Source organism: Simochromis diagramma, unplaced genomic scaffold (assembly GCF_900408965.1).
Source record: "Simochromis diagramma unplaced genomic scaffold, fSimDia1.1 OVJJ01000091.1, whole genome shotgun sequence".
NCBI lineage: Eukaryota > Metazoa > Chordata > Actinopteri > Cichliformes > Cichlidae > Simochromis > Simochromis diagramma.
In genome coordinates this window covers 1,544,871-1,572,560 of record NW_024386901.1, presented here as the reverse complement: position 1 = coordinate 1,572,560, position 27,690 = coordinate 1,544,871, and the positions used below count along the sequence as shown (strand labels likewise).

At 38.5% G+C, this 27,690-nt stretch overlaps 1 protein-coding gene and 1 long non-coding RNA gene across 4 annotated transcripts in view; both read left to right on the top strand.

Moving 5' to 3' along the window:
• The first annotated feature begins 328 nt into the window (after positions 1-328).
• rnf17 (ring finger protein 17) overlaps positions 329-27,690 on the top strand; it is a 29,195-nt gene continuing 1,833 nt past the window's right edge. The window contains exons 1-35 of one of the 3 annotated variants that reach the window (XM_040034729.1): positions 329-461; positions 1,750-1,862; positions 2,265-2,362; positions 3,194-3,272; positions 3,583-3,672; positions 4,152-4,255; positions 4,540-4,708; positions 4,879-4,955; positions 6,115-6,189; positions 8,190-8,272; positions 8,396-8,485; positions 8,640-8,801; positions 10,674-10,845; positions 11,039-11,180; positions 11,555-11,745; positions 11,883-12,012; positions 13,343-13,517; positions 14,593-14,708; positions 15,208-15,325; positions 15,424-15,541; positions 16,800-17,051; positions 18,514-18,661; positions 19,076-19,188; positions 19,582-19,672; positions 19,830-19,951; positions 20,223-20,409; positions 20,525-20,636; positions 20,944-21,107; positions 21,972-22,091; positions 22,310-22,390; positions 22,482-22,604; positions 22,686-22,742; positions 23,092-23,202; positions 23,326-23,449; positions 26,076-26,211. In XM_040034729.1, coding sequence (XP_039890663.1) covers positions 395-461; positions 1,750-1,862; positions 2,265-2,362; positions 3,194-3,272; positions 3,583-3,672; positions 4,152-4,255; positions 4,540-4,708; positions 4,879-4,955; positions 6,115-6,189; positions 8,190-8,272; positions 8,396-8,485; positions 8,640-8,801; positions 10,674-10,845; positions 11,039-11,180; positions 11,555-11,745; positions 11,883-12,012; positions 13,343-13,517; positions 14,593-14,708; positions 15,208-15,325; positions 15,424-15,541; positions 16,800-17,051; positions 18,514-18,661; positions 19,076-19,188; positions 19,582-19,672; positions 19,830-19,951; positions 20,223-20,409; positions 20,525-20,636; positions 20,944-21,107; positions 21,972-22,091; positions 22,310-22,390; positions 22,482-22,604; positions 22,686-22,742; positions 23,092-23,202; positions 23,326-23,449; positions 26,076-26,211 — 4,310 coding nt within the window. In that variant the 5' untranslated portion in view covers positions 329-394. Of the gene's footprint in view, positions 462-1,749; positions 1,863-2,264; positions 2,363-3,193; positions 3,273-3,582; positions 3,673-4,151; positions 4,256-4,539; positions 4,709-4,878; positions 4,956-6,114; positions 6,190-7,988; positions 8,273-8,395; positions 8,486-8,639; positions 8,802-10,673; positions 10,846-11,038; positions 11,181-11,554; positions 11,746-11,882; positions 12,013-13,342; positions 13,518-14,592; positions 14,709-15,207; positions 15,326-15,423; positions 15,542-16,799; positions 17,052-18,513; positions 18,662-19,075; positions 19,189-19,581; positions 19,673-19,829; positions 19,952-20,222; positions 20,410-20,524; positions 20,637-20,943; positions 21,108-21,971; positions 22,092-22,309; positions 22,391-22,481; positions 22,605-22,685; positions 22,743-23,091; positions 23,203-23,325; positions 23,450-26,075; positions 26,212-27,690 lie in introns of all 3 variants that reach the window. The other 2 variants (XM_040034728.1, XM_040034727.1) reach the window with 2 other exon arrangements.
• Positions 26,218-27,646, top strand: LOC120735388. Its single transcript, XR_005696237.1, has 2 exons — positions 26,218-26,671; positions 27,597-27,646. It is a non-coding gene; the product is annotated as an uncharacterized LOC120735388 (long non-coding RNA).

Here is a 27,690-nt window from a genome sequence, read left to right as displayed (position 1 = left end):
ATAAGGGTTAAGTAGATAGTTTTACAAAAATTTGGCAGGAAGTTTGGCACTAGGTTGGTTTTACTGCTAATGATTTGAAGAAAATTGAATTTTCAGCTATTTAGCAATTACTTTTGGCTATCGTTTTGCTTCTTTGTAATTATTATTATTATTATTTTATATTTACACTATATGACTCTAAAAAGTGACTGCCTGTCTTATATAATGGATATTGATGCAACAGAGCATTAAAGCAATGTAGTAAATTAATAACGGTTCTGTAAATAAAAGTGTTTCATCACTCAATGACGCAATGAACATGCCTGGGCAGTAAACGCACCTGCACCGTCACGTGACAAAGAAAAACTGGAGAACCTTCTCGATATATCAGTTTAGGGAAGGCAGTTCAACAAGGATGGACAGAGGCGAAAACCACAGCGCTGCAATTTGCAAATTATGTGGGGAGGCCTTCACGCTTCCTGGTAGGGGTTTTAAAATGTTTTTCTTACAATTTAATACTCGTTAACACACGTTATACCGTCTTACATGACGGTATAACTTACTTCTGTTCGCTAGCTAGCAGCGGTAACAGTTCGCTAAGTTAGCTAATTATGCAAATTTGTTCATGTCAAACTTTGCCGAAAACCGCTAACTGCAAACTTGTGAATTTTTCAGAATGTGTATTCTTCTGTCATGTAGCGACCTAAGAAAGAACTAAAATTGTCAAGTATATTGACCGAGCCCATAAAAATGTTTTAATTGGGACAAGAGAAAAACATGTCTCAAATTTTAAATTTTAATAAGTTAAAGTTCGTAGTTACGTTTTCCATATGGCGTTATAAAAACCGGTATAGAAACCGGTACAGAAACGCCCTTCAAATATGCTATGACTGTTGGTGTTGCATAGCTTGTCCACCAGATGGCACTTTGCAATCCTGTTGGCAGTATTTCATTACTGTAATGGTCATAACACATACAGCTTCTATGTTTTTTAAAAAACAGTATTATCATACATAATAATTCGTTTGATTTCATATTCAATGCGATGTTTCACTCTTCATTTGCTGTTGTTTCACATGTCATAATCGACCTACGTTGCCCATAAATAACTTCACTGTCACCAAAATATGTATCCGCAACGGAATTTTGTTCGAACTTTGTTGAAAAGGGCCACACTAGTTGTTGTACTAGTGTAATGTCACAAGTACAACAACCTGCTGAGCAGAGCTGACAGAAAAAGAAAATCAGCTGATATATCAGATTTTTAAATATATTTCGGTATCTGTCTTAGTCGACCACACGTAGTTTGTCAAAATTGGTATTACTCCCAGATCACGTTACAAGTGTTGGTGTGTCCTAGCCAGGCCTTCCCCCCTCCCCTTGGTGATCAGACATATCATACAGGAATTTGTACATACACAGGCACAGAATAGCTCTAAATTCATTTAGACCAATACAAAGTTTTAGGTCATAAATCAGCTGCAGTTGTCCATATTTAACCTCTGGATTAGTTGCATGTCATTTAGCTAAACATTGTCTTAAAAAACTTAACTACAATGTTTCCTGTTTCATTCATTTTTGAAGTACTGTGTCCAGAACAACTAAGCTAAATTTGGGTAAATTACGGACTAATGTATTCAACCAGTGATAACATTTTGTCATGATAAGATATCTGTATTTTGATAATATATCTTTTTAAGATCAAAGTTCAAGGGAACAAAAACAAAGTTTATCCCTTTTTTTCTTTTTCTTTTTTCTTTTTTCCTACAGAGGATGATATCCCTGGCAATCTCCCTCGTGTGCTTTTATGTGGCCACATCTATTGCACAGTTTGCCTGCAGTCTCTTGAATGTGACAGTGTCATCAGATGTCCAGAGTGTGAGGTAAAAATTGTCTTTCCATTCAGTGGAGGCCACAACTCAGTTGTTGACAGTAGCAAATTTAAAAGGATCACTTTCATCATAGATTACTAAATTAGTGGCTTATTAATTTGTAAAGCACTTCACGTATAAATGTGAAATGATTACTTTCCTTAAGGGTAGGTGTAGATGTGCAAGAAATGCTAGAAACACATGGCTGTTGTCTGTTGTAATGTCACTGGATATTTTAGTAGTTTTACATAACACACATTGTGTTCGAACAGACCGAAAGTAGCTTTTTCTTTATTTATTTTTTTTCAAGCTAAATCAGCAACAGTTGCTATTGATGTGGTTTTGCATCAAAGTTCTTCATTGCAGAAAAAGTCAAAGGGTGATTGTAAGCTATCAAATTGATCCTCCCTGCAGGTTGTGTCCACTCTTCCCGAAGGGCAAGTGTATGGTCTGCAGGAAGACAGCAGAATCATAGGCCTTATCTACACTACTAAAATGAATAAGATGAAAAGGTAAGATGCATCTCTGACTATTGAGCTAACCCACTGCTGTATCAGAAGTTGAATGCTAGATTAGATGAAACTTTATTAATCCCTCGGGTGGGTTCCTCCGGGAAATTCAGTGCTGTTAAGAATTTTGCCTCCTCTGCATGTAATGAATGTGCCATAGATTTTACAGTATCATTAGAGAGTCTTTATTCTCCCCCTGAAGGGAGGGAGTATGTTGTCAGTTCAGTTTGTTTGTCTGGTTGTTAGTAGCCTAGCTCCCACAGTTTTCAGTCGCCCCACCCTGGGGCGCCTCTGTCAGTGTGCCCCAGGGTGGCTGTGGCTACAGTGTAGCTTGTCATCACCAGTGTGTGAATGTGTGTGTGAATGGGTGGATGACTGGATGTGTAAAGCGCTTTGGGGTCCTTAGGGACTAGTAAACGCTATACAAATACAGGCCATTTACCATATTATTTTCAAATTTTGTGTGACGGTAGATACCAATACCAGTTCAAGCTGATTTATTTTGGTGAAAATCAGGTGAAGGGCACACCAAATGTGAAAATCAGTAAAAACTTTATATTACCCACAGTTTTTAATAGATCATCTTCAAATTTCACATCAATAGGCCTTAGGTGACATAAGTACCTAGGTTGACAGGGCATGGAGAGAGCTGTACAACACTTTTTTTTTTTTTTCTTTTTTTCTTTTTTTTTCTTCTTCAATACAACGTCACAATGATGCCATAAAAGGCTGATGTCATCATTTTGTAAAAACAACATCATAAAATATGAAGTTGAGCTCTCTGCGTACTCTTGTTATGATAAATTTTCTGGTATTTCTCTTCTTAAACCTCAGATGTGACAAATCAAAGAATCGCAAAAAGAACAAGGCATCACCATCCACAGACACTCATGTCAGCTCTGATATGGAGCAGGTAAGTTTGGGTGAGGTTAGTAGTGGAGAAAGAAAGTTGTTTTCACACCGCATGCTGTTAATGTCAAACATGTCTGTAAATTTTCAAATTACTTAGCACACTGCATTAACACATTGACTGTGACATATATTTATTCCAGCATGTTATGTGAGATGACATTCAAGCATAGCACTACATGTTTCTTTCTCAAGTTACTGGCATAAATGTTTGACTTATTCTCATTAGTACATGCTTTTAGTACTAACCACGAATGACTGGCAAATATTTAATAATTGTTGAAGTAAGATTTCTGATGCTGATTTTTTTCTAGCCAGCTGATATTGAGAAGATTCAGAAGACTGTAGATGAGGCATTGGCTCAGGCTGCAGAAACTCTTGCCCAGCTTGTGCACATCCATGAGGTAAAAGCTGCATTCCATACTTGTCTTTTTAAAAGTGGAAGCTGTCTTAAATGAAAACATCCAAAAATCCCTTTCTTATATACCACACCTGAAACTGATTTCATAGTTGACAGTTGCAAAAGACCCCCCCCCCAAAAAAAAAAGGAAAAATCAAATGTAATGCTTAAAAGCTCACAACTGATAGAGCAAATCGTAACTAATAAGGTTTATTAGCAATAGGTCCTTAACATTGATTTTGTGGGTTAAGTGTTGCTCCCAAGTCTTTGAATGATAACTTAGGCAAATTGTGTTTTTTATCTTTTATACGCCGCCTTTATATTTTAACAGTGTCGTACAACAAGATAAAAACAACCTGAACACATGTTGTAGAATATTATCACTAACTGTTTATGTTATTTAACATAACATTAATTATAATACAAAAAATGTTCTTTGAGACTGTTGTTGGATTTGCAAATAAATATTTTTCATTTGTGCAGACACTGACGACTGGTCTGGAAGAACAAGTGAAGAGAGAGGTAGCTCGGCTGGAGATGGAGATCAAGCAAGTTGCAGACAAGGCTTTACATGCTGTTCAAAACTGGTATGGATGTTAAAGTCTCAAAATGTAGTTCAGTAGAAAGGCTTTGTAATGATATCCTGTGTTCACCTTTGGAAAAGTGGTTTATCAGAGTTTCTTAAGAGCTTGAAGAGAAGGGGACTGGACTTCTTTAAAAATCATTTTTTTTGTTTGTTTTTTTTTTTTTTGAAGGTTTTTCATCCAAGAAACATCTTTAGGGTTTTTTTTGTTGTTGTTGTTATTTTTACTTGCTTTAAATTTTGCCCCCCCCCCCCCCCCCCAAAAAAACAAAAACAAAAAAAAAACAGGAAAGACGCACAGATGAGCCAGCTGACAGAACTGGAGACAAAATTCTCATCCAGCCAAGCAGCAGTGTGCCACATCCAGGAGCGAATAAAGGCATTGGAGATTGCCATACAGATGGCCAGAAAAGTGCGCCGTGTCCCCTTTTTGGAGCAGTACTGCATACTAGATAAGGTGTTTGTTATTATTACATACATCCTGACAGATTCCTCCTCACACAGTATATGTCAAATTCTGTAAAATTTGTAACAAATTGATGTGACTTCACCTGCTGCTTTAATAATTTATAGGAAAGAAGACAATATAGTGAATTCTGAAATATGCTGCTTCTCTTTGAATAATAGGTATTAGAGACACTGCAGGCTCCAGTGGATGATCAGTTGATTGATATGAAATGCATTACCATGGGGACTGGAATGAGGTTTGTTATTGTTTGGTTTGTAGGGGACATATATAGAACACTTTGGTCGTGTCCAAATTCATGGGCTGCATCCTCCTGAGGACGCATTTGTTGACCGATTACGTCACAGCGACACGCCGAAGGCTGTCCAAATTCGTAGACTCCTCCGAATGTAGCCGACAAATGCGTCCTCCTTTTCCCCTAATTTGAAGGATGGGTCGGGTGTGTCCTTCGTGGCCCACCATATCCCAGAATTCATAGCGTGGCTCAGCCAATTCCAGTTTTCAACAATGGCGGCCGCTACTAATTTTTAAAATTACTCTTATTAATCTTTCTGGGTCACAAAATAAGCTTTTAACATATTTTCAGGCGAGAATGTGGGTGTGTAAACTTCAAATATCTGCTCGGTTTATCAAGACATCGCATATTTGCAAAAGTGCGGCAACGTTTTCGGAGACGTATGTTACCCACCAGCTCGATAGGTAGCCGGGAGCTCAAGGGTCACTGAAGCTGCCGAGAACGGCACAACTCCCGGCACATCATTTTCAGATCACCGCGGACTTTCGCAACTCAGGTTAAACGTAATATAAAAGTCACTTAGACAACCTAAAAATGTTATTATTGGGCTTTTTTCAGTGTTTTGTTTGTTCGTGAGTAAATCGGTTTGGCTGAGATTAAAGTTATTAGATTAGATAAAATAAAAGTTTATTAATCCCCCGGGTGGGTTCCTCCTTGGTTTTCACACAGCTGAATAAACGTCAAACAGAAAACTGATCAAACAGAAGTGTGAGATGGTTGACAATTTACGCCAGTGTCCTGTCATATTTTAGATAGCAAGGAGCAGACGGCCGAGTTTATTAAACTCCACCGAGACAGCGGTGGAGTTTAATAATCAGAAGGCTAGACCGTCCAATTCCACAGCCGTTTACTTCCGGCCTACCAGACCTTCTGAGGACCCGGCCCACGTAGACCGCGAAGGCCCCTCAGCAGGATGCAGCCCATGAATTTGGACACGACCATTATACATGAAACAAGTTCTTTACTGTCTTCCCAATAGTATATTGACATATTAAAATAGTAACAATAATGTGTGCAGGAAAGTGCGGGAGTCTGAGTGCATGAGTGATATACTTTTATCTCTACATATTTTAAAACTGGGATATCTATGTATGTGTTGCAGCTGTGTTTTCCAGTTAGAGTGTCTAGATGGGAATTTAGCATTGTCCTTGAAGATGGAAGTCAGCGACCCAAAAGAGTGAGTGTTTAATTTATCCCTTATAGATTTCCACTTGTATTCATTATTCCCTTTCAAGTGATTTAAGATTTTTCTTACCTTTTTTGTTTGTTTGAGCAGTTGAGAAAAGAATTGTGCCATAGACTTCTATATGCAGAATATGCATTAATTACAGCTAATGGTCTTTTACTTACTAACTTGTACTTTACCATACATAACTGTGCAAGTCTTAAGTCACCCATCATCTTTTAAAAATATTTTTATTAGGGAAAAAATGGGGAAATGGTTGCAGAGATTTATTAAGATGTGTAAACATGTGCAAATACAGTAAGCCCAAAACTGAGTTCCTACAATTTTAACGAGTTTGAAAGTCAACATTTGGTTCAACCCCCTTTATTCTTTGACACTGCCTAAGCTATTCTAGGCAGCTTTCTGGTTATACCTTTAAGTAGTCTTCAGGAATAGTTCTTCAGGCTTCTGGAAAGACATCCAAAGCTCTTCTTTGGATTTTGGCTGCCTTACTTCTACTTTCTGTCAATTCTGCCTCTGGTGAGGCCAAATTCATGACTCATTTGTGGTGGGCTGAAATGTATTCTTTTCCACACTGGCAATGTGTTTAGGGTTATTGTTATGCTTTTAAATGCCAATCAGAAGCTTTCCCAATGGTATTACGTGATGGTGGCATTTATAATAGACCTGTTGCCGCTGATTTTCTGTCCAGTTTTTGGTTAATTTGGCATATCCCAGCTTTTTCTCAGTTTCCTTCAGTTAAAAAATGGTTCTTGACACCCACACTTCAACTGAGACCATTTTTGATGAGTCCTTGGTGAACAGTAGATGGGTGAACTGGAAGCCTAGATGCCTCTCTCCAGTCCTTTTTCAAATAATTGCTGGATTTTTTTCCCCCTATTTTTATAAGGACGTGACTTTCAGATACTGTTCATCTGCTGTACACTTTTTTTCCCTAAGGTCTCACGCATGTCTTGGTCCCTCCAGTGATGCATAGAACATATTATACTACAACCTGGTATATACCAGGTTGTAGTATAGTATTTTTACAATAATAGCATTTTAGGACTTGCCTGGTTATCTTTGGCATTTCTTTTCATAGATTCAGTTAAAGAAATAAAGAAATACAATTGTTCAACAGGTAACAAAGTCCCTAAAGATACAACTTCAAATCGGTTCTTTGCTAACTGCTATCTGTTATGTATGGACACAACACTGGTTCATCTTTCTTTAGTTAGGTGCTTTTTTTTCCTTTTTTTTTCTTTTTATCTTTTAAATGGTTGGTTCATAGGTTTAATGTTAAGTTGCTCAAGCAAAAAATTTACCCTGAAAATGGGCAAGTAGAAGGACTGGGCTGAAACTAAGCAGAGTGGACAATGTTCAAAGAAAACCTGTGAAAAACCTTCACAAAGCCTGGAGAACTACTGCTGAATACTTAAAACCCTACATGAAAATCTGGCTGTTTGAAAGCAAAGCATTACTGTAGTAATGCTCTGAGTTTTATTTGCGGCACAATGTATTAGTAAAGGGGTGGTAATGTGCTACTATAGGATTGTGTTGAAATACGTGGTTGTTCTGTTGTCAAAGCCCTTTGAGGTAACTGTTGTTGTGATTTGGGTGCAATATAAATAGAATTTATATGGCATTAAAACATATACACATTGTGGTTACACATATGTAAGTACACATATATACTGAAATATGGGCAAAAGAAGATTCAATAGAGATTCATTAATTTTCAGTGCACTGCTGGTGCCATCTGTATTGCCTTTAATTTTTGAAGGCATGTTAACTTGTGACATTTGTTGTAGCCTGGCTCAGTCCCCACCCAAAAGCTACCAGCCAGGCAGGTTTGGTAGAAAGTCTCACTTGAAACGTCCAGATGGCAGAAACAGCAGGTGTATTCCACGCAGTGACAAAATCCACACCCCACCAAAGCAGCGCCAGCAGAGTCCAAGAGCTAACAGTCCATCATCACGAGGCTCCTCTCCAAGCCCAAGATCTCGTTGCAGGTTCAACCTTTCTCGCCACAGCTCAGCTTCAGACCTTGGAAGCCCAGATGTGATTATTGAGGACTTTTTAGATGAGGGACAAGGTGTGTTGCTTTGTTGTTAGTACATTCTTTACATTGATTTTCTTAAATGATGTTTGAGCCAAATAGAATCTTAAAATAGAGGCAAAAGAGAAGCTTTAATCTATTTTGAAATGTTTCCTGTAGCCCTCCCTCCAACTGGGCCTGAACTGGCCAGTGACAAACTAAGAATTAACAGGAGAAGAAAACATCAGTTCTCTGCTACTAAGAGAAGTGGTAAGGAATTGTTATATAGTGTTATATCGTTATAAAGATAAAGTCAATATAAGTAGATCAATAAGCATAATGTCAACCAGCAAAAAACACATCATTTAAAATTAACTGGTACATGCTCTAAATAAGACAAACCATTTGTTGTCTGTTTTTTTAGCAGTCACACAGTGGGTGGTGGTAACCCACATTGTGAATCCAAGTCAGTTCTATGTCCAGTCTGTGGCTGAGAGGAGAGAAAGTGAGATCCTTTCAGACAAAATCAACCAACTCTGCAGTGGAGATGGTTGCAGCTTCACTGTAAAGGACACAGTGGAAACAGGTTTGTGTATGTGTGTGTGCACTTCGGTTTGTGTGAAAATTTTACATTTCAGTTTAAACATATTCCACATTTGAGCTGTGCTATATTATAGCGTTTGTAATAATAGCAGTATAAATTTTTTACACGATATAAGAATGCCATATTGTTTTTCTATCATAATGCCATTTTACGTGCCTTAGTGCAAACAACAACAATATAAGCTCAGACAGTAGTGTGGAGCTTATATAGGAGAGAGCAGCGTGTCAGGATTTATGAAGTGAATGGTTCATGAGAATACTTTTTAATCAAAGCTAGATAATGTAAATTGGTCCGTAAACTGTTAATGAGTTAAGGTAACAAAGTGGCATTGAATTTAATTGTGCTCCCTTGGAAAATGTTTGTACTGTAAGAATAAAAATGACTTGACAGTTAATGCAAAGGGGATATTCAATAATTTAGGAATTTTGTAATTTGTGAACTAATTACTATTGGTTTGATATTGGGTGGAGAAAAATACATTGCAAATCATTTTATTATACTTCGGTGGTAAAAGACTAATGTTGTCACCCTGCCAGGAGAATGAACAGCTGGGAGAAAATTTGAGAACAAGGCAACATTGGATTTTCAAATTGGTACCATTAGTGCATCTATTAAAAATCTTGGATGAGTTCAAATCTCAGTTAGTTCGACCTCAAGGTCGGAGGTCATCTGCATGTGATAACTCATGGAAGTCACCTAGGATTTTCAAATTTATGCCATCAATGCACCTACTAGTAGGCAGAGGGGTTGCACTGGCAGCTTTCAATATTTTATATTTTTTATCTTGCTTCCTTGTTCCCTTTTTGATTATGCTTGAGTTTTCCATATACTGAGAATTAGGGCTGGGCCATATCATACCGTTCACGGTAATACCGGTGTAATGTTGGGCAACGATAGGAAAATGAAATATCGCGATAGAATATGGGTAAAACACACATGCGCATTGCCTTTGTTTACATACGCACATGGCGGCGATGCAGAATGAGAAGAGCGAAAGTGGATCGTTAAATGAAACGGATGAACCAGAATTGGTTTGTAAAAATGCTGCAACTTCAGTGGTGTGGAACTGGTTTGGCTTTCATCCGTCAGATACACAACAAAGCACTATTTTTGGTAGAGCATGCTAGCGGGCCGTCGTTATTACCGTGTTTTTTGGAAAATACGGCACACTTAAAATCAGTCCTTTGATTTTTCTGAAAATCGACAGTGTCCTTTATAATCTCGTGTGCCTTATGTATGAATTCTGGTTGTGTTTACTGACCTCGAAACGATTTTATGTACACGGCACTTGAAAATCTGTCAAATGTTTCAGTACGACTTTGCTAAGCTACGAAGCCGCACCGCTTGATGGATTGACGGAGCATTACGGCTACCGTAGGCAGGAGCCTCGCGGAGTGATACGTACTTCGCTTCAACATAACATTACCGTATTGTGTGTGTATAACCTCTTTTTAAGTTTTGTGGGTTATGCTGAGGATATGTCAGCCAATTTCCACTGGAAATGCCTTTTGGTTAAACTGTTGGCAAGGAATTTGCATTTGCACTGTTAATTTTTTTTTTATATAACTTTAATGCACTTAAAAAAGCTGCTTGTTTAAGTGAAAATACATTGATGATTTTTTTTTTTTTTTTTTTTGGACTAATAAAGTTGTGGAGTTGTAAAGTATTTTGTCTAGTGTCAATTATATCATCAGTTATATCGTTATTGCAAATTTTCAAATGTATATTGTGATAAATATTTTTGGTCATATCGCCGTGCTCTACTGAGAATGCATCAAGCCATACTTTTAATTCAGAATGGCTATAGACATTGTCATATTTGTTTGTTTTCTTTGATTTACGGTTTCTCTGCAGAATCCTTGATCTGTGTAAAGTGGAACGAGGGCCACTGGTGTCGGGCTAGAGTGGTCGAAGTCTTGCAGAAAGGCTCTTTAGAGCCTGTGAAAACCTGTGCAGTCACCCAGCTGGCTAGTATCAGAGTTTTCTTCCTTGATCATGGACTCACAAAAAGCATCACCATAAATAGGTACACACACACGCACTGCAGTGAACGTAGAACCCCAATTCCCCCAAGAAATTGGGACATTGTAGAAGATTATTTTGACTCTGTGTGTTGTTCATTTCTTTTTCATCAGAGAAGTGGCACATAAGTATACTATGTTTGAAGTTTCCTGTTCTTAGCTTTAGTTAATTCTGTATTGTTTGGATGAATTTACCAGCGAAGACGGGGCTACTGAGGCTTCACTGAGTGCTGTGAACAACCAGCTGAGAAAAGTGGGTAGAGCCGTAAAAAATGACTTGGCTCACTTTGCCCCAATGGTCATCAGATGTTCACTCAAGGACCTGGTGCCTTATGATGTGGTAAGACTGCGGAAATTTATAGACGGATATAGAATTTGTATTTTGAAGAATACTTTCTTGGAAGGTCGATATAGTAAAAGCTCCTTTTTCTTAAGTTTCACGTGCCAGTATTTCAGAAAGTACAAGAAAGAACCTAAATATGCTTTTTATGAGATATTTCTAATGAAGGAAAACAGTGAGTTTTTATTATTATTATTATTATTATTATTATTATTATTAAAAGTTCTATTCCCAGTGAAAGATGATACTAGTTTTTCATTGCTTCTTGAAATGTTAGTTGTATTTTTTATTGTGGATAAATATTATCTGTGTGTGTGTGTGTGTGTGTGTGTGTGTGCGTGTGTGTGTGTGTGTGCGCGTGCGTGTGCGCACAGACAAAGGGCTGGAGTAAAGAGGCACAGGTTGAATTCCGCAATGTGGTTGGCTCTGCAGCAGTGGAGATGCGGCCTTTGGGTCAGGACCGAGAGTCTTTGTTGGTAGACCTGCGGAAAGCTCCCGTGGAACAGTTCAGCTCCAGTGTATTCATCTCTATCAGAGAGTATCTTGTTTTCATTGAAGTAGCCAGGTACCCATAAATGTCCAAATAACCCAAACCCATAAGAATTAAATGTTATTCATTAGGACTGAATATAAATTTATTTTGAAGCTCTGTCACCAAAATGGCCTAAACTTGTCTAGGTTTCCCCCAAAAACTGCTCATAGGTTTTATTCTCCAGTGACGCTGAGCAGGAAGCCTCTGCTGTACTACCCTCCTGTATATCCCAAGATTAACAGCGAGATCAGTGCTATGGTGTCCCATATCAACAACCCTGCTAACTTCTACATCAACCTGGTACTACACATGAACATGAATAAATATGTAATATCCTCCAATTAATTCCAGATGCCAGCAATAGAATTTAAATAAAAAAAATACACAAATTGCATTGCGTGGGGGGGGGGGGGGGAATTATTAGGGGTGCAACAATACATGTATCGATATAGTGCTTTCGGTTCGGTACGCATATGTATTGAACAATACAAAATTTTTTATTTATTTTATCAACTTTCTTCTGACGATGCTGTCTGTGTTGAGCGCTCAGTGGATCTGCACTGTTGGGTGCAGATCCACTGAGCGCAGCGCAAGCTAGCAAGACAGAAGCTAAGCTCATTGCAACATGTGGGCGATCGTGGCTCAAGAGTTGGGAGTTTGCCTTGTAATCGGAAGGTTGCCGGTTCGAGCCCCGGCTTGGACAGTCTCGGTCGTTGTGTCCTTGGGCAAGACACTTCACCCGTTGCCTACTGGTGGTGGTCAGAGGGCCCGGTGGCGCCAGTGTCCGGCAGCCTCGCCTCTGTCAGTGCGCCCCAGGGTGGCTGTGGCTACAATGTAGTTTGCCATCACCAGTGTGTCAATGGGTGGATGACTGGATATGTAAAGCGCTTTGGGGTCCTTAGGGACTAGTAAAGCGCTATATAAATACAGGCCATTTACCATTTACCATGCCAACTGCCTCAACGCTACCCAAAATTGAACCTCCCCCCACCCTCATTCAGATCTGGCCTTTGGACCTATTTTGGTTTTCATGTGAAGTATGACCCTGATGGTAAGCGCGTCATGGACAAAAGTAAAACAGTATGTTGGATGTGCCACGCAATGCTCAATTGGTGGGAACTAGTGCGTCAGCGCAGTTAGCTTGTTAACGTGTTGACGCCGTCCAGCCCCACGCACGGGGCGATCCGCGGTAACTCGTTAACGGAGATTTGCCGCGTTATGGCGTTAATGTCATTTTAATGAGATTAACGCTGACAGCATTAGTGGGAACACAACGAATATGACTGCGCATATACGCCGACATCATCCTAGTGCAAAGACAAGTGGAAGCAGACCAAAACAACAAGCACGCATGCTACAAACTTTACCTGAGTCATTTAGACAGCCGTTAGCACATGATTCTCCTTATGGGGACCTGATATGTTTAATATGCTGCTGAGAATATAGCCCAGAAGAAGCGTATAGTATAGCTTTTATTTTGGAAAGAGCCATTTCTCTGTAATAAACTCTCTTTTCCAAAGATGAGTGATTTTTCGATCAGATAGATTTATTTTATAGAGACAGAGATAGCATTTTGAATTTTTCCCACACTTATTGGTTAACTGAATCTATCTTCCAACATCGCCACCAGGTTGACAACATGGAGTTCATGTTGCTCTCAGCCAAGCTTCAAGAGTTCTACAATGATCTTGCATTGCTTGAAGAAGACAAGCTCAGCATCTACTGCCCTGTGATTGGACAATCCTGTGTTGCCCGTTTAGATGATGATCTGTGGTACAGAGCTCAGGTGACAGGTAAGTGTGTGGGTGAGCATGTCAAGGATTGAATAAATGTTTTTACCTGTTTACCATACCTATTATTTAGCACTTCTTAGTGGTCTGATATAATAATGTAGTAGGAAGTAGTAATTTTCCCAATATCTCATTTGATATTACTGTGTTGCTTCCACAGTCCGCCTGCTAGAATGCAGGTTGCATTACCACACAGTTGGTAAGAGAAGAGAGAGACCAATAAGTTTATGTCCCTCTTCTCAGCTGTACAAATAAAACGGCAGAAAATCGTGCTAAACCCTGTCCCACACAGCGTTAAATTATTTGGGCTTTTGTAATCTGTAATTAGTGGACATAAGTGTTTGAAAAGCAGCTGAACAGATAAAATGGTGCTAAATCTACATTTTCTATTTTTCATAATTTGTTAAACAGCTGCATAGTTAAAACATGCACTGTTACAAGTTTTAAAAAAATGACAACTGAATGTTAATCAGAAACATTTGTTTATTTAACAGCAGCAGCATTTTTGTTAGCAAAACAAAAACAATTCCGTGGTTCTCATCCTCGACTGGAGTTAATTTAGGTTAGGTTAAAACTTTGGAACTATTCGGTTGAGTCAGTAAGCATTTGGCTTTGTTAAAACAACAGAAACATTTACAGAAAATGATTATAAGTGTGCATGCTACTAGTTAAGGCTGTCGAGGTTGTGGGTTTTCATTTTAGGCTGTTGGTATTGGGGTTTGCCATGTAACATCATGCAAAAATGACTCAAGATTGAGCTCACATTGGATGTGTTCTAAGCATCGGTTGCTAAGGGAAAATGGCTGGCAGTGGTTTCTGGCTCTTCCTGACGCAAATTAGTTGCATAGAAAATGCTGCACCAAAGACTTGTGATTCTTTGGTTGTTAGCAGATTGCCATGCAATTTTTCAGGCTGCAAATACTTGTTATCGACTAGCAGAGCCATTGTTTCTCATGAAGATATTTCTTCATACATAATTTTTTTTTTTCACTTAATCTTCAACCTTTTCTTAAACCTTTGTTCAGCAAAACATTTTTTTTTTTTTTTGCTGTACACTAATGTAACTGTTTGTCTGTGTGTGTCTGTGTAGGGCATCCAGGAGGAAGAAAAGTGGAGGTTCAGTTTGTTGACTTAGGCAACAGGAAAATCTTGTCAGTCAGCGACTTGAGGAAGATCAAAGATGAGTTCTTTGCCCTTCCTGCAAGGGTGAGAGCACAGAATTTTATGTATTTTTTGTTTTTTAATTATTATTCATTATCGGAATTTATTGCATGTAAACAGAATCTACAGTATCTGTAAGTTGTGAACAAAAGTAACATGCCTAAAAATCATCCAGTAAAATGAGTTCATTTCTGACTCCAGTTCAGTTCAATTAAAATGGTCTAACATGAGGGTGTGTGCTCATTCCTTGATAAGGTTGAAAGTTATCAGTGTTTCCCACATATAGAGTTTAGTTATAATAATAATAATAGTAATAATAATAATAATAATAATAATAATAATAATAATGGATTGCATTTATATAGCGCTTTTCGAGACCCTCAAAGCGCTTTGGGTGGGCTGGTCTGGTGTATTTGCCACCTTATTTTGGCATTTTGTTTAATATTTTATCATAAAATGAAAATGTATGTGTATTTGTTTATATTGTGTTAAAATTTTGAATAGCGTTGGGTTAAGTCAACAGGAAATGACTTCCTGTGTGCAGGCAATCAACTGCTGTTTGTCTGATGTGATTCCTGTGGATGGAGAGTCTTGGACCGATGCGTGCACTAACAGATTCATCAGCCTAGCCAACCAAAAACTGGTTACTATTATAGCTACAGGTACTGTTAATTGAAGTGTAAAACATATGTTCCTCTGTAAACATAGCACACAAAAAAGCCATTTATGTCATCTTTTGTTGTGTGTATGCTCCTTCCAGGACAAGGCCCTAAGTCTGAGCCTCTCCCAGTCAAACTGTTTCAAGGTGAAGTGAATGAGCCACTAACCAGCATTGCTGAACTGCTGGTCAAAGAGGAGCTCGCCTGCTTCAAAGAGAGGTTAGTTCTCCCAAGTTTGATATAGAACTTGCAATAGAAAGTGTTCATGATAAATAAGGGCATTCATTTGATTAGCGGGTAAATGTTTCCAACAAATTGATCATAATGAAATGATTGTAAACTTAGAATTAATCAATTAAAAATGGGTACTGGGTAGTCGAAGCTGCCATGTTAACCCAAATCTTGAATACAGTGGCTTAGATGGACATCACCATTGCCCCTAATCATGGCTCATGTATGTGGCTACAGACCAGCCACATAGCACGCCAAAGGCAGAGAAAAAGAGAGCTTGTAGACATTCACTTGCTGTGGAAGCAGATTTTAATTAGAGATATGAGGGATCTATGTTTTACCATCTGAGAAGGGGCGCCCTTCACCAAAGAAGTGAAAAGGAAAAGAGGCAATGTTACCAGTATCTGGATATAAGGTTATCCTCTTCCTCCTCACCTCTAGCCTCATCTCATGACCTAACGTCAGAAAAGTTCCATAAATATGCAAATTTATTCCTGATATTGTCTCAATTACTTCATGTCAGCAGAATAAACATGTCTCTCCTATCTCTGTGCAACTGACAATGAGGTATAACTATAGCTGGTTAGAAGCTAACATTATGCAAGCTAAAGGTCACACTTCTCATCTGATAACAATTTCATTACATTCTCACACCGCATTAGAGTTTATTCGCTTTCAGTCCAACAACGTTAGATCAAGTTCAAAGAAAGTTTCAGTAACTCCGGCTAAAACTATCAGTAAACGTTACAGTTCTTTGCTGGAGTTCAGGATATCATCAGCAACTCACCTCAGTATTGCTGTTATTGGACAGAGGTGAGCTGCACAGACTCGTTGACTCACCCCGGGCTCTTCTCACAAAGTTTTATAGCCTCCCCCACAGTAAATAGACATGAACACATATTGGCAGATGCGAGGTAAACAGGGGACTGACATTCTACATTCACTAAAGATGAACAGCAGCCACCGTAGCTAGGATTATGTTCTTGAGTTCGGAGGGGTAAGAAAACAGAACTCAGTTAACTGCAGTCAAATGATGCAGTATTTTTCATGCTCTAACTTTAAGAATTTAATGTATCTTGTGCTTGTTGTACCTCTTTATTTATATTTTTTTTTGGGGGGGGGGAGTTTGTTCTTTGTTTTGTTCCTTACAATCAATCATTGCACTTTTCTGCCAATTTAATGTACATTGTTTCCAGTTCACTTAATTTTCTTCTTTCACTGTCCACTTACATCCCTTCTGATGTAGCCTGAACCCTAAGAATGCCTGGCCCTCTGGTGATGATTCAGCCATATGGGACCCTCCACTTGAGGTTGGATTAGCAACAGGGCTAGTTGATGTCCCAGACCAAATAATCTCTGGAAACCAAAAAGAGGACCCAATTGAGCCTCAGCTGAAGCTCCCTGCCCAACTCAAAGACCTGAAAGTGAGAGTCTGCCATGTCAACTCTCCAAGCAGCTTCTATGTCCGCGTCGCCCAGTACGACTCTCAGCTCAAAAGGTCAGCTTTGAAAAAGCAAGACGGTCATTATGATTATATCATTTTCTTGAATGAAATATTTATACAGATAGGTCATTCATCCAAGAATTATCTGTACTTTTCTATACTCCTTTCTTTTTTTTTCTTTTTTTCTTGTTTTTTTTTTTTGCCTGTCCCATTTGGTTCTTTTGCCATCAGAATTATTGTCTAAAGGCGAAGAAAGATACCCAACGGATTTACTTTACCAAATTGACCATCCCAGACTTGCTGTAATGGTCTATTTGATTCACCTTTTATTTCTATACTCATACTCAAAATGCTCATTCTTTACTACTTAGTCCTGTTAGCAGTTATTAGTACAATACAATACAAATAAAACAAAGTGCTACATATGTCATCAGGTTGAGGGCACTAATTATACAGCAATAAAAGGGAATATAAGAACAAAGTTACTAAGAACAGATATAGCTAAAAGATGAAGTACATAAATAAAATATTGAACCACATATAAAATGGGGACACTAACTAGATGGAAAAGCTATGTTGAATAAGTGAGTTTTTAAATGGGATTTAAAAGATAAAATGGAGTCTGACGCATGGATAGCGATGGGAAGGTTGTTCCACAGATTAGGTGCAACCAGGGCAAAAGCGCAGTCACCCCTAGATTTAAGTCTGGATCTAGGCTGAGCCAATTAGTATCTTTACAAGTAATTTAGGTTGTAGATTAATTAGATTTAGCTGTTTTATTGTATGATAGGTTGGCTGGCTGACTTGAAATGCAAGTTAAGAACTGAACTGTTTTTTTTTTGTTTTGTTTTGTTTTTTCCTCCCTCTTCTTATTGAGCACTAACACACAAATCACAACATATAAAGCAGTTGGTTGGTACTCCCATAATATAATACTGTGTAAATGTTTTGACCCTCTTCTTGTTTCTTTCTATTTTACTTCCAGACATTCTTGTCATTTTTAAGTGGTCTTGGGTTCTCCAGTCCGCTCTTTGTACCTTATCATTTTCATTGGAATGTTTTTTGCTTAAGTCACTTAAAACTGATCTCTGAATCATTCAAGCATTAAAAAAATGGCCAACTCAAGGCATGAAAAGCAAATAATTAATTTTAAATTGTATCAGAACTTTTATAGTAGCAGCCAAAACACATTGTTTGTTCCATTTCTTTAGTTGGATGTATGAAAAACACTAAAGATGTAATACTATTTTTGCACAACCACGTTTTTTCAAATAGTTGACAGATATAAATAGAAAATTAATAGAATTAATATTAATAGAAAAATTGACATATCTTGCCATTGTGTGCAGCATGTTTTTAAAAATTTGAGGAAACTGTGTGGAGGAAAAAAGAACAGGTGTTGGGCCTCAAGGCACTTTATGTTGTAAATTCATAAAGTTACTCTACAGTTGTTAAGGAGGTCCTGACACCCCTTTGGAGTTATATATACTGTCATGTTGCTTGTTTTTTTTTTCAGGATATGTGAACTGGTAAAGCAGGAGTGTGCACGTATAGAGCCCCAGGATGTGGAATGGAAGGCAGACATGTACTGTGCTGCACTCTTCAATGGAGTTTGGGAGAGAGCACAGATATGCTCTGACGTCACATCTAGCGACAGTGCAGAGGTAAAACAAGTGTTGCTCCCAAAAAGCACCATCAAACTATTTTCTTTTAATCCAAGAGTTAAATGGCACTGAAAGTCAGTGTTACATGTAAATAATCTTTTTTTTAAATCCAACAAACTGCATGTTGGCAGAGATGTATATCATTTGCAGTTGAATATAATAGTAACTGTAGCTTGATACTTTCAGATAATAAAGATTTTTTGATTTTTTTAAATTTATTTATTTTTTAATGGGAAGGTTGTCGGACTGCTCTGATTTACATTGTTATGCATGACTTTTTCTGTTACCTCTAAGGGTGCAAAATGAGGTCAAACCATTGATTCATAACAGCTGTCCAGACATACTAGAATTTCTCTTTAAATGCATAATTATAGCATTATCAACACTGATTATGTCTTTGCTGGCTGGTACCAGGTGAGACTGTGCGATCACGGAAAGATGATGAAGATCGATGTCAGTAACCTGCGACCGTTGCCATCTTCCTTGATTGGCTCCCTAGCACTTGAGTGCACTCTTAACGACATCAGGTTACACACACACAGACACTCACAGAGTTTAATTACAAACAAGGACACGTATAATATATTTGCCAATAAGAAGTAGGGCCAGGTTGTTTAATTTAAATGTAATGCCACAGTATGACAATTTGACAGTAATAATGATCATAGTAGTTATGTTAACCAGTAAACCTCTGATTTTTTTTTTCTTTTTTTTTTTTTCTTCAAGTTTTTAATCAGTTAATGTGCTGTTACAGTTTTGTGATGGTGTATATAGATGTGTCCCCATTAGTTTTACTATAATGTGACAGCTTGATTTTGCTGCCATACAGTTTCAGTACTCTGGTTTGGATAAAAGGTGTACTACTCCAGTTTGTGTTTCTTTCTCACTTTTTCTTTTTATTTGCTCTTTGTCCCTTTTAGGCCCACGGGAGGCCGATCTACCTGGACAAATACAGCCTGTGACTCATTCTCCTACTACTTGACAGGAGCCTCGGCTGTTATGACGATCAAGGTCTTCCTGTCTTTTCCACCCGTTATCACCCAGTTTCTTTCTACTGTGATTTTTGCCTGTTTTTTTTGGGTGGGGGGGTTTGTTTGTTTGTTTGTTTGTTTGTTTGTTTTTCTGCTTTTCAAAGTGTGTTTCTCTCTACTACTTTCTCATTTTCAAGGAGTTAACAGATGAGCGTCCAGTACCTGTCACTTTGTTCTGCTCCAATAGAATGGGAGAGTTTATCAGCATTGCAGATTTTCTGGTTAGTGAAGGCCTCGCGCTCAGGCAAAGAAAACCAAGGTGTGTGAGTGCATGTTCCACATGCATTGTGGGGTCAGGTGTGTTGGTGTGCACAGGCTTAATTCTCCTTCTCCAAATAATCTCTCTTAACCTCTTCTGAATCCCTGTACTTCTGGTAGACATTGCAAAACATCAGAAATATTGTAAATATAAGAAAACCAGACACAGCAGAGTTTATTTATTTTTTTATAACCACTAGTTGATATTCCAGTTTAAGCAAATGTTTCTAATGTTTATCCTGTCTTTTGTTTGTGGCTTTGCCCTGTTGCAGCAATATTAATGTTCAGCAACCCAAAGACATGGATCCACCATCTACAGTGAGAGAGGTACAAAACAAGAGTGAGACAGAAACCAGTTCCCCATCTGTTCCTGTTATTTCATTCCCCTTCCAGTCATCCACTGTCAGTGGTCACATGCCTCCAAAACCAGCCCCTCGCTCCATTATGACAGCTGAGAAGGTGATTATGCACACACCAAGATTTTGTGTTATAAAAATAGACAAAAATGTCATTAATGATAATGTGGTATATAATAATTCTCCAAGCCAATATTTGTGTGTGTCTGTGTATGCAGGTAAAGACTTCATTGTACCAACCCCCAGAGCTGCCATGTCTTGGTCACATTCAGATAAGCATTTCTGCTGTTGGAGAGGACGGTCTCATTTATGTGAGAACACAAAATGCAGGTACACAAAAGATCACGCCATTATTTTTATTTATTTATATTTTTTTACCTCTACATACTTGCATAGCTTACATCTTATCATAGAAAGGAAATTGGGCTTAAAATATATTAACTGCGCTGCATATGCTTTAAGGAGAAGTAACTGTCAACGTTAGCTGTCAGGGCTGGACCTTAAGAACAGTCCTGTTGTTAAAAACAGTCATTAATAGGCCTGGAAAGTGCTGCTGTTTGTATCTGTTCTATTGTATTAGGTTGATTAAGTGTACCTGTCTAAAGTGAAAGTTAAAGTATATTTTGTCATCTGTCAGGTTATCAGCTGGAGCAGCTTAAGGAGAGGATTCAGCAGAGCATGAAGGCATTGCCCAGACAGAAGCCCTACACCTGGAAATCAGTCTTGGGCTGTGCTGTCATTGGACCTGACATGTTGTGGTACCGAGGACAGCTGTTGGAAGTGCTGGGAGGGCATGTTAAGGTCCTTTTTTTTTTTTTTTTAATTTCCTTTAGTGCTTTTAAAGTAAATGCATTTTGCATTTAATAATAATAAATAATACATTTTATTTGAAAGCGCCTTTCAAAACACTCAAGGTCGCTGTACACAGTAGAATAAAAGCAACATAAAAGCAAGAAGTTTACAGAATCACAAAAGCATAAGACATAAGCAAATGAAATAGGAGAGTGGAAAGGTTATGTGGGATAAGCTATTTTGTACAAGTGGGTTCTGAGTTTGGACTTAAAAAGAGAGAAGGAAGAGATGTTTCTTAAATCAGGAGGTAGGGAATTCCATTTAAACAAGAGAAAAGCTAAAACCAAGACAGTGGTTGCTAGGCCAGACAATGGATAGATTTCTGTAAGATACTGAGTATAAATTGACTGTATTTTTAGCTTTAGTGATATAAAAAGTAATATATGTTGCTTATTTAGTATTACCATCAATAGTTACACTTGATGGAATAATCTCTGGTATTCCAACTACAATATGTCATCAATGGCAGCTGTAGCTCAGGTAGTAGAGCGGGTCACTAAATGGAAGGTTGTTGGTTCGAACCCAGTCTGCTCCAGTCTCCATGCCAAATATCCTTGGGAAGATACCAACCCCAGGTTGCTCTCCGATGCATGCATCAGAGTGTGAACGTGTATGAATGTTAGTTAGGTAGCACTGACAACTTAGAAAAGTGCTTGTGTGAATGGGTGTGATTGGGTGAATGAACAAGTTGTATAAAGCGCTATATAAGAACCAGTCCATTTACCAATATTATATGCTAAACTGCATATAACATTTAAAAACATTCATTTGATGGTACGTTAATACAACTTTTGTTCATGTTTATATTACCAGGTGCAGTATGTCGATTATGGTCTGGTGGAGAACATCCCGGTGGTTCATGTGTACCCCATCCTCCTGTGTGACGATGTACCTCAGCTCTGCATGATCTGCCAGCTGCTTGGCATCAACCCTGTAAGGAAGAGATTGTGTCTGTCACTCCATCTTTTTTTTTTTTTTTTTTTAAAAAGACTGCTGATGGAATAAATGTTTATCCCTGAAGAGCAGCAGAAGATTACCTCCTCCATAAAGCCAGTTATAGTTTCTAAAATGAGAGCCTAATTACAATGTTTTTCTTGAATACAATAGAATCAAAGTGAAATAATTCTACTTTTGCGCCTCTGTTTCTTCAGGTTGGTGGTAAATGGCAGCAGGATGCAGTGGCCTTGATGAGAGAGGTGTTACTAAACCGCAGTGTGGATATGAACGTTGTGGTAAAAATGCACAAATGAGTCATTGTATATAAACATATGTGGACAATTATATGTATATGATCCCTTGTGTGCATTTGTTTTCGTGTGGTAGGAGCTGCCAGCTGATCCAAGAGGACCTGTCACTGTTGAGCTCTTCATAGATGGTTTGAGCCTCAGCAGGATCCTCTGCCAACATGAACATGCCTCCATGGATCGGACTGTGTCACCAGATAAGGTCTCTGTGTGTGATAGACTGTTTTTTCCGAAATTAAGCAATGCCAGTAATTTACTCAGGAGTATGTGTGCTTCTCTGCAGCGCCTCACAGTGATGCCTACTGCTCCCGTCTTTGACGTCTGGGATATTAACACTGAGGTATTATAATAATAATAATAATAATAATAATAATAATAATAATAATAATAATAATAATAATAATAATAATAATAATAATAATAATAAGACTGAAGAAATGTGTAAATTTGGCTGATCTCACCATCAAGGTCATCTTCTCATGTACCTGGAGGCAGTTTTCATTGATATTATAAGACCTATAATATTACTCAAGCTGTAAGCTTTTTACAGTAATTAAAGCAAGTTATGCTTTAGATCTGTTTCCCGTGTTATAGTGTGCATAAATAGATCCTATGTAGATGCATCAGAGTCTCTACTCCACCTAGTGTGCAGATGGGGTATAGGACCAATAATGATGATGTGTTTTCAGGGTTTGAGAGACCCAGAGGAGCTAATGCTGGGGTCCTTTACCTACCCAAACTTGCAACAGGAGGGGGAGCACTTTGAAGTTGTGGTCAAGCATATGTGTACCCCCAATGAGGTAGCTACTCTCTACATTATAAATTATATACATAATTCCTGTTGTCATATAAAAAATGTTTATAATAAACAAAGCGGATAAGAATAATGTTGTTAATAAGAGATTGTTCTGTTTCCCCTGCAGCTCTTCCTGTGGCCTTTGGAAGGAACGGCTGATGTAAAGGTTAACGGAGAGTCTCTAGATGAAGCTTTGACCAGAATCAATAGAAACATTGACACGCTGCCACGACTTAGCAACTTCCCCGAGGGTAATGTTTCACTTTATCCAGACACAGATTTAAAAGATTTAAGCAAGTAACATCATTGAATTATATCTGAAATGAACAGAGATATTAGAAGCACAGATATCCTTTACTTAAGCAGTTGTGGAGATTCATTCACACTGCAAAGTCTGCCTCCAGTTTTGACTTCTTACCTTCCTGTAATAGCGATTATGTGGCAGTGCTGTCTAAGCAGCGACACCTATCGTTCAGGAGAATACTGCAGCAGCTTCCTGTGCCTTAATGGTGGGCATAAATACAGGGAGTGCAGAATTATTAGGAAAGTTGTATTTTTGAGGAATAATTTTATTATTGAACAACAACCATGTTCTCAATGAACCCAAAAAACTCATTAATATCAAAGCTGAATGTTTTTGGAAGTAGTTTTTAGTTTGTTTTTAGTTTTAGCTATTTTAGGGGGATATCTGTGTGTGCAGGTGACTATTACTGTGCATAATTATTAGGCAACTTAACAAAAAACAAATATATACCCATTTCAATTATTTATTTTTACCAGTGACACCAATATAACATCTCCACATTCACAAATATACATTTCTGACATTCAAAAACAAAACAAAAACAAATCAGCGACCAATATAGCCACCTTTCTTTGCAAGGACACTCAAAAGCCTGCCATCCATGGATTCTGTCAGTGTTTTGATCTGTTCACCATCAACATTGCGTGCAGCAGCAACCACAGCCTCCCAGACACTGTTCAGAGAGGTGTACTGTTTTCCCTCCTTGTAAATCTCACATTTGATGATGGACCACAGGTTCTCAATGGGGTTCAGATCAGGTGAACAAGGTGGCCATGTCATTAGTTTTTCTTCTTTTATACCCTTTCTTGCCAGCCACGCTGTGGAGTACTTGGACGCGTGTGATGGAGCATTGTCCTGCATGAAAATCATGTTTTTCTTGAAGGATGCAGACTTCTTCCTGTACCACTGCTTGAAGAAGGTGTCTTCCAGAAACTGGCAGTAGGACTGGGAGTTGAGCTTGACTCCATCCTCAACCCGAAAAGGCCCCACAAGCTCATCTTGATGATACCAGCCCAAACCAGTACTCCACCTCCACCTTGCTGGCGTCTGGAGCTCTCTGCCCTTTACCAATCCAGCCACGGGCCCATCCATCTGGCCCATCAAGACTCACTCTCATTTCATCAGTCCATAAAACCTTAGAAAAACCAGTCTTGAGATATTTCTTGGCCCAGTCTTGACGTTTCAGCTTGTGTGTCTTGTTCAGTGGTGGTCGTCTTTCAGCCTTTCTTACCTTGGCCATGTCTCTGAGTATTGCACACCTTGTGCTTTTGGGCACTCCAGTGATGTTGCAGCTCTGAAATATGGCCAAACTGGTGGCAAGTGGCATCTTGGCAGCTGCACGCTTGACTTTTCTCAGTTCATGGGCAGTTATTTTGCGCCTTGGTTTTTCCACACGCTTCTTGCCACCCTGTTGACTATTTTGAATGAAACGCTTGATTGTTCGATGATCACGCTTCAGAAGCTTTGCAATTTTGAGACTGCTGCATCCCTCTGCAAGATATCTCACTATTTTTGACTTTTCTGAGCCTGTCAAGTCCTTCTTTTGACCCATTTTGCCAAAGGAAAGGACGTTGCCTAATAATTATGCACACCTGATGTAGGGTGTTGATGTCATTAGACCACACCCCTTCTCATTACAGAGATGCACATCACCTAATATGCTTAATTGGTAGTAGGCTTTCGAGCCTATACAGCTTGGAGTAAGACAACATGCATGAAGAGGATGATGTGGACAAAATACTCATTTGCCTAATAATTCTGCACTCCCTGTAGTAGTGACTGTGTGATGATGTTACAGAAGTGCGCAAAGTGACCAATGTAGAGGGTATTCTGACCCCTTTAGAAATGTCAAAATATTGAAATTACTTGTCACCTAAAATTAGTCCTACACTCTTTATGTGCATTAGCTAGATGATGACCATGACCACAACTTGTGGACTTCAACACCAAAAACACTGTTGTAGCTCACTAGGGCTCATTTTAACCTCTGAGTTTAGTGCTGTCAATGATGTATAAATCGTATGATTTTTGTCTCTTTCTTCGCTGACAGAAGGCAACAGTGATGGATACACCAGTAGGATGTGTTAATGTTTCCTTCATTTAGATTCAAATCTATTAGAATTGTCAAGATGTGCAGTCACAGAAAATAACAAACCTTAATGAGTTAGTAAAGTACCCATTTTGAAAATGTAGAGTTTTAAGAAGAGAGATTTGTCTTAAAAAAGTAAAAGGTTGTCAGAAAAATAAATACTCTAGTTAAGTACAGATACTTGAAAATTCTACAAGTACAATAACAAAGTATTTGTACTTGATGGTCCCCATCTTTGGAAATATACACAATGTTTACCATGCATGTAGCATTTCATCAAATGTTAATGTGGCTTTTCGTGTTTCAGTGACATGCTTGATTTCCCCCTCCTCTCCCTCTATTCATGTATCTGTTCACACACTGAAGATGACTTAAAGCAAGGAATACTGTTGCTTTTTACCGGATGACAAGCAGTCACCAAGTCTCAGACGATTCTGTGCAGGACTCACTAAGTTGGGGCCTCCCAACGCTCTGTGGTTTCCAGGTGGTCCATGTCTCGCTGAGTACAGTGATGGAAAGTACTATCGAGCCAGGTTGATGAAGTTCATCAGTGCAGAACCTGTCACGCTCCTGGTACAACACGTCGATTTTGGCTCTGATGACACTCTACCTACCAGCAAGTATGAATCTTATCATCCTACTAGCACACTTCCTCTGAAAAATATGAGAAAATGTACAAACATACTACAGACCAAGTGTTGGAAAACTTTATAGGCATTAAATTTGTGGCTTGTCGTAGAAAAATGACGTAGAGAAGAAGTGAGAGGGATATATCTTCGGGTGACAATGCTGACACAAAATCACTGGGTTAAACTGGGTTTTCAGTATTACATAGGTGGTTCACTTACTGGGTAAATCATCATGGTAATTAATTAGAGTTTTGAGCATATGCTGCCATTGCTTTCTGTTTTATGTGAACACACTCGCAGCTAGTTTGAGAAACCCTAGGGTGACTTAATCCAGTTGATAAACACCATCATGTGACCGCTTAGCCTGACTGCTGATGTTGGTGTAAGTGAAGCCAGATAAGAAAAAGATATCCTGGCTTTTAATGTAGGCTCCAGTCTTAAGCTGCTGTTTGTTTAACCCTTTAAGACCTACCATAGAACCAAGTCCGCCAGAGCTTATATTATATTTTTACATGCTGTGGAGCCATTTTTGGGAGCATTTCAAGTTGCTATACATCAATACAACCATTATAGCCCAGATTTTAATAATATGTATTCATTAAGTGCATAGTAATTACATAAATTGCAAAAAAAGTGCAATAAACTACAAAAAAATTGAAAATCGTTTTTGATTTTTTAACATATATTTGTAGTTAGAGAAATTTAAGAGGCTTATCCCTCAAAACTGTAAATACAAAAAAGTTGCACAAAATAGTTTCCCACCACAGGAAATTTATTTTGAGTGTCTTCATAGTTTTATTTTTGAAATACACCAATTTTTATACACTGCAGGAAAAACGAAAATAAATATTATACTGCAAATTTGCAAAAAAGCAGCATATGCATCAAAATAAACTATTTCCAGCAGTGCAATATGAGTTCTAAGCATCCCAGAAACGACACAGAAAGTCATAAAGTCAAAGATAACTTTTAAAAAGAGCAGTATAGGCCCTGAGGCCCTGATCGCAAAAAAAGACTACATTTCCGCGAAAATGACGTCACTTCCGGTTTCTGGCAGGTAATGGCGGAAATGCAAAAGTTCGCGCTGACGTCTATTCCAACGTAGGAAGTGTTATGAACAGCTGATCGGATCGGTAAAGCGTGTTTCTGGAATATTATGTTTTTGTTGCTGCAAGCGCTTTTTATGCAGTTTTTGCAAAGCTTTATGTGGAAGGAAACCGTGACCTAGGACAAGCTGATGGCATAAGATGTAAGTACAACTCCTCCGGTTTCATATGCAAAAAAAATTTTTGCGCTAGCTTACGTGGTTGCAGTGCTACTGGGATTTAAAAATAGTTACGCATAACAGAGCGTTCCCGCTCCGATCGGCTCTAAAGGGTTAACTTTGAATTTCTTTGAGACCCACCCTGAATGGGGTTTATCTACTGATAAACAGATGATGCGGACATGCGGATGTGTTGAGTGGCGTTC